Below are 11,251 nucleotides of genomic sequence, written 5' to 3'. Positions count from 1 at the left end.
CTCCCCCACTATCATCTATATATATTATTTATATTTTTAGTGAACGTAAAATAAAAATAATAAAAGTTCAATCATTCACATAACGTTTATTATAACGTATATACCTATATATATTTTATTTTTTTTTTGCTTCCTTTCGTTTCTTCCGGAGGCGATTTTCATTTTCATTTTTATTTGTATTTTTTTTTATAATATAAAATTAAAGGATACAAAATCGGTACGAATTCTTTGACTCCGGGCCATGTTTACACGAAGGGATTCTGTTTACGTTTCGGATGCGTTTTATTGTCTAGAAGTTCGATGTAGGTACGCGCTCTTGCCTACACTCACACACACACACATGGGGAGTGGAAGAGTGTTGTAAACTATTAAACACGAGACGCGCGCGGGGAAACACATACAACACTACGCGTTAACACATGTTCAGCCAAATCGGCGTTTCTGACGAGAAAAAAATAAAATTAAAACGATTTTTTGTGTATTCCAAAAGTCCGCATGACATGGTAATGTATAATAATATAATATACCATGTATATATTACATATTGTATAAGTGTGTGTGTGTGTGTGTGTGTGTGTGTGTTTGAGTACCACACGTATGGGTCCGGGTGGTCCGTTTGGGTATCTATACGATTATTGAATATATATGTACCTACCGCGTTTACTGTCTTGCACGTTTTAACCTTTTTTTAATTTCCACCTCCAACCATATTTAAAACGCGCTCCGTTTATGTACGCGCAGTGATAAGTGCGTTTGAGATTTCTCCTCGCAAAAAAAGGAAAAAAAATGCTGTTTATAATGTCTACACAGATGCACGGTGAATGGACCTTTAATTATATAATATATATTTTGTACATATATACGCAAAGAACATCAAAACTATATAATATATACACATACTAAAATACATGGTTTTTGTGCGTTATGTTTTATTTCTTAACAAAACGGTTTTAAAAGTACTTAAGATAATTGTATAACTATTTACATATACGTAGTAATACATATTGATTTAAATATACTATTTTCAGCCTTTTAATCAATACAAAATATCGAACATTCACATTTTGTCGATAAATTAATATTATATTATATTATATAGAGACTAGAGACGTTCGATATTCGTATTCGCACAACTGATGGTTGGGCCAATTATTAAATTATTTACAAAATTTTGAAAAAATATATTAATTTATAAATAAATTATATACATCACACTTTAAACTTAAAATTAAAACTTCATGACATATAACTAACATCATGTAATATTTTTGTTGCATACATACTGAGAGATTAAATTAATTTTTGTTCGGTATCTTTAATTTATTATGATTTTTTTTATATCTGTTGGTATAGTTAATATGTGTTCAATTTGTAAAAACAAAAAGTTTCTTTTAAAAAAAAGGATAAACTAAGAAATATGTGTGTTGCTTTAAATGTTTATTTTTAAATAACCTATCATAAATAGATTTAAAATATTATTATTCCGTTACTTATATAATATTATACTGTTCTCACAGCGCACTCCTCACATGCACTGGAGTCAGTTATAAAATGTTGTATGAATGCCTTATGAGCTGATCTGGTTAATCAAATAATTCAGATTAAGGATAACATATTCTGATATTCATTAAAACTTAAAAGTGAAAGACATATTGTTGAAAGGAATCACGCGATAACCTAATGCTTCGATTTGGCTATCCATCCATTTTAATGTTTACGAGCGTCATATACATTTCGTGATGTACGATAATATTAAACATACATTTAGCCAAAATATATCTTATTTTTTATTTATATATACAAAAGAAAATTATAGGTACCCGATTTCAATGAGAAATACTTTTTGAAGTTTCTACGGTTTCTATTGTGTTACTGCGCAGTGTTAATAAACGCTTGATACTTTTTAGAAATGTGAAAGTCCGACGCGTAATATACGTCGTGTACGATATACTCATATTATATAAGACGAAAGCCTAACAAAACTTTGGACAGTCATAATAATGGTGGAGACTTATGTGTTGTGGTAATCCGCTAGTGGTGTTCATAGCGTTGTCCATGACAGTCTGTTGTGTTTGTCCGGCCGCAGTCGCCGATCTTCTAGCAGCCGTACTATAACCTGAAACGAATAGATGGAAAAAAAATAAATATTAAAATTAATAGGTGTTCAATAAATAACAGATTAACGTCGTCGTCGACGTCGACGTCAGACTCTAGACGACTAAAAATATGATATTATATAATGGCTGGCGTCTGCGAGCGTATATACATTTTTCACACCCACTTGGCCACTTGTACCTTTTTGACTTTTAGCCAATGTGTGGCGAAATCGACACGTTTAACTAAGAAGGAAAAAATATGTCATCGTATTTCACAGTCAACAAGTGGTTTTGTTTTAAATTATATATTTCATGTATATATGTACATATATTTTGACAAGGCCACGTGCGTTTCGGAGGACCTACGCGATCGGTGACGAGACCTCTTGACCTTGCATACGAAAATAATTAAATACCTATATATATATATATAATGCGACTGCACGGTGCAGAACACTCGTCGTCATCTTGCACCCAGCTCTGCACATTATATTATTATTATATACCTACTCTCAACTCTCGCTCTCTGTGAGACACCGTATATGTATAATGTATATAATGGTGAGTATTTTACACTGTAGCACACACGACCACACTGCAGTGCTCACCCGAGGGGGTGTCCCACACAATTAGACGTTGCGGTCGTCTAAATACGTGGAGGTCAAAGGGATCGTATCGTACATAATAATAATATGTAGGTCAGAATAAAAAATACAATATCAATATGCATAAAAAACCATGGTTTGACCCATTTATGTTATATATTATATTTATTATAATAAGACAACGAGGTTTTCTTTTTATAGGACACTGTTTGTCAGTCACAACACACTATTTATTGCCAACATGTGATATAAAATTGGTCCACGGGGGTTTATTTTTTATGAATGCACAACGAAACGCATTTAAACGATGCGTGCTCGCGACCTAAACACTGTTCGTAAACAACTAAAAACGCCATGTCGTACGATATAAACGATATGCACACAAAGGTCGCGTTTGTTTCACTTTTTAAAATCGTCGGACTATTATATATTATAATACACACACATATATATAATATATATTATGTATATGTACGTCATGTTTAAAATGCGGTTCAACGAGTATTCAGTAAATCCGAATCGACAAAAACCACATCGATACTACATATTATTTATTACTCTGACAAACAGAAACAATAATGATTTGTTTAAAAAATAAAAAGTGAAAAGTATTACTTTTGAGTACAAGATTCGAAAAAAAAAACTTCGTCCCGGGAGCATATAATATTATGACGGTTATTATAAATACAAAATACCTACGCGTAAATAGACCGTGCAGTTGTTGTAAATCGGTCCGAAGATCCCGATAAAAAATTATCACTATTATTTTAACTTTTAAGAGTGTAATATAGGTACGCGTAATAATACGACGATGATCACTATATATCAGCGCGTTAATTTTATTATTTTAATTCAGGCTCGGGTTATAATACTATTATAGTAATTATTATTATTATTGCTCTGTGCTGCGTTTGGTTTGTGTCCACCCGAAGCGTAGTTTTCTGCGTGGCAATAACAATAACGATAAATACTCGGAGTACTCGTGCCACTTGGTTTCGATATCACAAGTATTAAAATATAGTATGACTATAATAATAATAATAATAATAATATGGCCACAGTGCATAAGGCCCGTGAGGATTATTGTGTTAGCAGCTCGTAATAACCATTAGGCTGTTTTGTGCGTGTGTACCAGTACGGTGTCTGTATAACGACCGAGTTTTAAATTAATATCATTATTATCATTATTATTATTATTATTATTGTTCATGGGTGGTTGGGAGTATTTAGCATTTAAGGTAACATTTTTATTTGATTTGGGGAATAACATAGAGACTTTTGGTAGAGGCTGCTGCAAGTGTGTCGAGTAAAATTATATTTTGTTTGTCATGGCCAGCGGCTGGTAATAAAATAATAATAATAATGTATTAACGTTTAGTTGTTTACTATATTTTTATTTATGTGAAAAGTTTTTAGTTTTGAGAAATTAGAAAAGCATTAGGTTTCTTTATCAAAAATAATTTTTCTTTTGAAACTGTATACAACCCTCTTACAGCGGCGCTTGAAACCCATATATAAAATATATTGTACGACCTGTTATTATTAAATTATTTATATATTACTGACGCCTGATGGAAAATTTCTAAAAGCTTAATGTAGAAAAGCAGTTTCTTTGTAGATAATACATTTAACATGCTTACATATAGTTGAATACATCATATCTTAGAGAGTTCATTTTAAAATTTCCTAGTTTTTTTTATCATAAAATCTTATAAACCTGCTTAATTTATTATTCGGCGAGCATGCTCCAATTTTAAAACAAAATAATTTCCGTTTCTGGATAAACCAAATTCAGAATCGCTTTTAAATGGGTTTTTACTGCGTTTAAATGACTGTACCTGTCAAAACCGTTTTGCATTTTGTTGTTGTAAACTATTTTTACAGAGTGGCATTTATAGTCAATCAATATCTAACCTATAATAGTCCACAGCGAGTTATTAGGTAATTTAAAGTTTTTATGAAAAATAAATATTTTATGATATCAAAGAAAAAGATTATTTTATTATAACTAATATTTTTGAGTCATAAAAAGGTATCCCTACAGGTATGTGTAGTAAACTATTTGAACACATTTGAAGCATTTGAAGCATTTGATCACACTACGCCTGTAAGTATGCTCGGCATATTTGAAATGAATAAAAATTCAAAATTGAATAAATATTAAACTATGAAAGAATACATTTAAAATCATTTTTTTCTTATCGCTGTAATAATAGCAAAACAATAATTAATTTAACGTCTATTAATCTATATAATAATTATATTTTCCCTGTCACAATATCAAAAAATAGATCGTCTTTATTGCTTTATTATTTAATGTAAATTTATGCTTCAAACGCATAGGCGAAACTAGGGTTAAAATTCTGCGGGGGCTAACAAAACTATTTATTAAAAATAACCTATAAGAGGCTTATATCTAAATCAATTAGGGATATTTTTAGGGGGGGCTAAATCTTAGTCAGGGGGGCTAACCCCCCTCCCCCCTAGTTGCGCCAATGTTCAAACGTAAAAAAATCTATTTTTTTCAATATTAATTAAGGTACGATGTTATAATTTACAAAGTACCTATTTTAGGTATCAATACAGTATTTTAACATTACATATACCTATAAATTATAATATATACTATTATAATATAATTATAGTAAATAATGATGCTATAATTAATACATAATATAATATATAATTTACTTTGCATACATGATTTAGATATTATATGTACGCTGTATCTTATTATTATTAAAAAAAAAAAATAGTTAATAGAGGATGCGATCGAAATTTATAATTCTGTTTGTTAATACAATCGATTTAAATTCATTAGTTAGGTAGTTAGGTAGTTAATTTTCAAAGATTTATTTCAAAATTTAAACTGTAATTTATTAGAGTTATCTTATTCTTTATTTAAAAATGCTTTACTAATTAATTTTCTAGTTATACAACTTTAATTAATATACTTATAAGTCTATAGACGTTTGGTTTCTTTTGATTTTTTTGCGAGTTCCAATATTTTATGGAAACAATTTATTAATAAAAACTTTAGAAATATATTCTATAATATTGTATTACACCTTATAATAGGCACAACGCACACATGACATATTATAATGACGTACACTATTAAGCGCTTGAGTATCACGTAATGGATATAGTATATATCATATTATTATATGCATATGGATATTTTTTTCAATAGGATCGTTGACATAAAATGTATTGAATGAAATGCAAAAAATCCTTTACGACCAGACATATAGTTTGTAGGTTAAGACCTGAGATCGAGGTCACCGGAACGCTTGATGTGCAAATTCTTGTTTTGACACAACCTGCAGGTGATGTCGTATAAAGTTCTAATTGAATCGTTATTGCCTCTTGACTCTTCACCTACACGCCACGAGTGGTCAAACACTCCATAGTCCATAGTCACCGCACAATACAACAAACGTGCTCACATATTTGTCGCCGTACTATCCCCCTCAACCATTCATACAAATATGAAATATATACAACGCTATCGATTCAACAACCTCTATAAAGTATACTCGTTTACTACACTGTACAGTATGACTATATAATATGTATAGCTAATGATTTTTATAGATAAAATGGGTTTTACTTGTAAAAAAAATTAAGGAGGTACTCACCATTGTCGTGAGTCAAGTTATACTGGCAACCGTAATCAAACTGTTCTTGGTAACCACCTGCACCTCCGACGTAACCGTCAGACTTTTGGCTTTGCCAAAAGCTGGCCGCAAAATGGTCCAATTGGTCGTTTCTGCTGCAGTACCCTCCACCACCGCTGACACCAATTCCACCATTGCCTGCACCACTACTGTAGTCCTGTTGCTGTTGCTGCTGGTGGTGGTATCCCGCGACCATTGCAGCCGTGGCGTCCTTGTAGTCGTACTGGTCGTGCAGGTAACACGCCGCCGCCTGTGACTGTGGTTGCGGTTGTTGCGTATGCGGTTGAGTGGCAATTGATTGCTGTTGCTGTTGCTGTGGAGGCTGTGATGGCTGTGGAGGTGGCAGAACCGGTGACGGCTGTGTCTGTGGCAACGACTGCGGTTGCTGCTGTTGGACGGACGGATGATGGTGATGCTGTTGCTGTTGCTGCAACTGTAGATTCTGGTGATGGTGATGGTGGTGGAGGTGCTGGTGGTACTGTGACGTTTGGTAACCATTACCGACGCCACCGATCGGTCCAGCAGTCTTCTGTTGGCACTTGCGACGAAATCCCCGGGGTCTTCGCCTGAACGAGCTCTCTTCAAACATCAACTCCGAAGCTGGATCCACCGTCCAGTAGTGACCTTTGCCTGGACGTCCAAGCCCTTTCGGTAGCTTGATGAAACATTCGTTAAGTGATAGGTTATGCCGCACTGAGTTTTTCCATCCCTATGCAAAATCATTAGTTTTACTACATAGTTAAATAGTTTTATATGATATAATATATTTAACAATGTATGCATGAATTCGGATAACGCGTATTTAAATGCCAAACATCAATACTGTAAGTATAACGCACACATAGAAAGGTGCGTAATTTATCATAATATTAAATATAATATTTCCACTTTCATAGGTTTTTATTTTACGTTACGCGATCCGCAGCATAGAATTTATGGTACATACATAAAGAGGAGGAGTGATTCGGAAAAGATAAAAATAAAACGATTTAAAGTAAATGTATAATTAAATATAATTTTATGATTTATTGTATAATACTTAAATATAATTTTCAAATTTTAAGTTTTTTTGAGACGTGCATCTAAAAGCTTGGTGTGCCGCCATGTGAGTATACTTGGTAATCGGTATCCCGGTAAAATATACTATTTCAGGTACGGGAGACATTTAGGATAAAGTGTTTACAGCGAGTACGGAGAATTTACAGGTCAACAGAGTTATGTTTATTAATTTACTTATTTATTTAAACTTAATAAAAAGAATTAGGTATCCACATCTTATATATACGTGAATAATAGTTATATACTATACCTATTATAATGAAAACAATTGAATTACAATCCTTATGATATTGGTTTAGATTGAGTTGGATAATATAGTATAATATTATCAATGGTTGGAACAATTGGAAATCACTATTGTTGATGTATACACTATAGTGCTATACCGTTTTAATGTTACAAAAATATAAATACAAATAAAAAGTTCACTACATTAATAACTACTTTTATGCAAATGTATAGAGCGCTTTATAAAACGAAGTACTTAAGTACTTTTTTTTAGTTTTTTAGCAGCAATAAATGCTGGTAACCGGTGAATAAAAAAAGTCTTAAGTGAAGCTGATATAAGTGGTAACCTTAAACTATCCACAAAAACGGCACAATTTGGATGTTACATAATATTGTAGTATTTTGTTAGAATATAATATTATGATGTGTACCTATAGGTACATTTTTTTATTTAAAATGGATCTTATTCATTAATTTTTAGTACAAATTAATAGAAATACTATACAATTTACGAACTGTAAATGCTTGTAAAAAGTAGTGTTCAAAGAAGTAAAATAGAAATGTTCGCTGTATTTACAATAAACAATTGCTACTGTAGTACTGTAGCTAACTAGTAACTATACTGAAACAACACAGTACAACAATACCTACACCGTTTCAAAAAAAAGTATTGTGCTACTATAGCGACGCTACAACCAGTACACTACTTCTAAGTTCCAACCATTGAAAATATTATAATTTTAAATGGCTATATAACACGCGAGTACAGAAAAACAGCAGACCAGGCGCAAGTAAAAACATTCGTATTATAGTTAAATCGTATTGTTAAATTTTCAAATAGATATGAACCTCGCGTTGAAAACGTAAAGCCGACGTTGGAGTTTTGTACCGATTTTTCCGTCGACATAAATTATTAGTTTTGTTTCGTTTGATCACATAATATTATTATATTAACATCAATTGTTTTCAAAATCACAATACAGTTAGATTCAATTGTAAACGTTACAATATTATCTTAATTCTTAATTATTTGATGCAATTGCAATAAGTAAAATGTTAACTATACAGCATACACATAAAAAATGTCAACACAACACAAATTGTATTAAGTTGATATTTACTTTCGAAAGTCTGGAAAATGTAAAACGAATGAATGCTGTACAAATATAATATAAAATGTAGATACAAACACGAATATCAAGTATTATATATGTACCTAAATGTGAAAAGAGAATTACACATATTTTACAAGAATTCAAATAGAAAAAAATCAAAAAGCTAATGTTTATTTTTGATACCAAGCAGTTTGTTTAAGGAAAAATAAACTAGTTTTATTTTACGTCTTTAATATTTAAAATGTAAAGTTATAAATTATACTAAAAAAGTATTATTTATTTTGTGAGATTTTGAGCTACCTACTAAATGTATTTATAATATTATACATATTTTAAAATGATGAACATAAAACTGGCTATACAAAAAATTTCACCCCGAGAAATTTATGTTTCCTTTTAGTCACCCCCCCCCCCTCCAAAAAAATAAAATATGACTTCTATCACTATTCAGAATTCTCTATAGAATAATACACTTATTTAGGAGTCATCATGGTATAGCATCAAGGTATAGCAATTAACACTCGATTACACTTTAACACAAAAAACTACTGAATTTATACAGGTATTTATTTACCATTTATATTACTATAATAATAATAGTATTTATTGTAAAATAGCCAAAAACAAAGACTGTTTAAAATAAATCAACGAATTTTACATATTATATATTAATACGTTATTATTTATTAATCTTTATATACATAGACATATTATAGCCATATAGGTAGATACTAACATTATAATTTATAATATTATATAGGTACATATTATATAAATATACAGTAGTCAATAATATTATTGTCTTATACACGCAGACAGTTTGAATAATTTACCTAATATGTTTTGACCAACTATAAAACATAAAAATACACCCATAAGTACTGTATACATATTAAACTCGAATCTACTTTTACTATATACACAAACTGCATACCTACTATAAAGTGTATACTACTACACTGTGGGAGAGAAAGAGAATTACTTTTATTTAAAAAAAAAAAAAATACTATAAGTGGGTACCTATCTACGAATAGTTAATTTTATTATTTTCCAAAAAAAAAGGTCGATTGAATATTATTTAAAAGATAAACAATACATTTTAAGTATAGGTACCTCCAAGTATATGTATATCGTGTACTATTATGTATATACCCACTATACTGCAATAGGTAATAGACCTAGCTATACGGTTATACACTGTGATTATTCTTATCATATATTTCAAGTAACAATATATTATGCGGTACGTGTATTTACCTGATAGGAACCTCTGAAGAAAGGGAATCTGTGCTGGAGGAAAGAGTATATTTCGCTGAGGGTGAGCCTTTTCACCGGTGAACTCTGGATTGCCATGACGATTAAAGCTATATACGAGTAGGGTGGTTTTTCGGACCTGCCTGTCCCGACGCCACCAGTTGTTGCCACCGTTTTCGCTGTCGTCCCGACGCCGTTGTTCTTCTTACAATTGTTATTGTTGTTGTTGTTGTTATTGTTGTTGTTATTATTATTGCTGTTGTTGAGAGATTTTCTCTCGTCATTTTCGTCTTCAGTCTTAACGATCATCATAATATCCATACCGTTATTATTTCGATAGCGCTCGCGCTCGAGCGACCGTCGTTTTATTATAATATTATAAGGTACACGCCAATAACCAAAATAATCGTTTTAAAAAAATTTGAAATGCGATTTTTTTTCTATTAATCAAAAAAGTAAAAAATATAAAAATACGCAAAACCGCAACTAATTATTGTTATTGTATTTCATCGAGGCTCGCACGTATAAAATATACACAAAGTTAATATTTACACGAACGAGTACCGTAAACGCGTATACCGGACCGTTAATATTGTTTACACCCGTCGTACACGGTTCACGCATTACCAATGCAACCGGTTGGAGTGACCGGGCGGACTGTCACCCCGGGCGGAGCGGCGGCTGGACCAGAGAGGAAAAAATGGGCAGGACGGTCGTCGGCCAATCCGTGGCCACCGCCGTTCTCGATAATGCGATGATAATAATAATGATGATAATGATTATAGAGGGACACGCAGCCTTCGACGCCGCCGCCGACACCTCGGCGATGTGCCAACACCAAAGCGTGTGCCATACCCATACAACATACGTCATATTATGTTGTCGATTTCATACGAACAAATTTAAAATACCCAATAAGTATAATAACAATAATAGTACACACATAACACTGTAGAAATGTATAATATATATATATATATATATATATGTATATAACTATAATACGTTAATGCTTGTATAATGATGATCATATAGGCGCAAATATAGCGTTTGGGATTTGGAGGGGCCTTACTTTGATAATATCGAATAAGCTTAAAATCAAATAATGTTTGAGGGGGCGGTTTAGCCCCTAAAGCCCTACCCTCTTCGCGCCTGTGATGCGATTGATGGTGAATTATAGCTCCCCGTGCTTAGATTTGGCTATCCCGGTCGAA

The 11,251-nt window shown here is 31.9% G+C and overlaps 1 protein-coding gene across 1 annotated transcript; it reads right to left on the bottom strand.

Annotated features, from left to right (window-relative positions):
• Nucleotides 1-819: 819 nt before the first annotated feature.
• LOC132941031 (forkhead box protein D1-like) lies at nucleotides 820-10,683 on the bottom strand. Its single transcript, XM_061008880.1, has 3 exons — nucleotides 10,041-10,683; nucleotides 6,343-7,090; nucleotides 820-2,116 (listed from the first exon to the last, which is right to left on the bottom strand). The coding sequence occupies exons 1-3, from the start codon at nucleotides 10,356-10,358 to the stop codon at nucleotides 1,974-1,976; spliced, it is 1,209 nt and encodes a 402-aa protein (XP_060864863.1). The 5' UTR covers nucleotides 10,359-10,683; the 3' UTR covers nucleotides 820-1,973.
• Between the last annotated feature and the right edge of the window lie 568 nt (nucleotides 10,684-11,251).

Source organism: Metopolophium dirhodum, chromosome 3 (assembly GCF_019925205.1).
Source record: "Metopolophium dirhodum isolate CAU chromosome 3, ASM1992520v1, whole genome shotgun sequence".
Classification (NCBI taxonomy): Eukaryota; Metazoa; Arthropoda; class Insecta; order Hemiptera; family Aphididae; genus Metopolophium; species Metopolophium dirhodum.
Note: the sequence above shows the minus strand (reverse complement) of the source record. Positions and strands in the feature narration are given on the sequence as shown.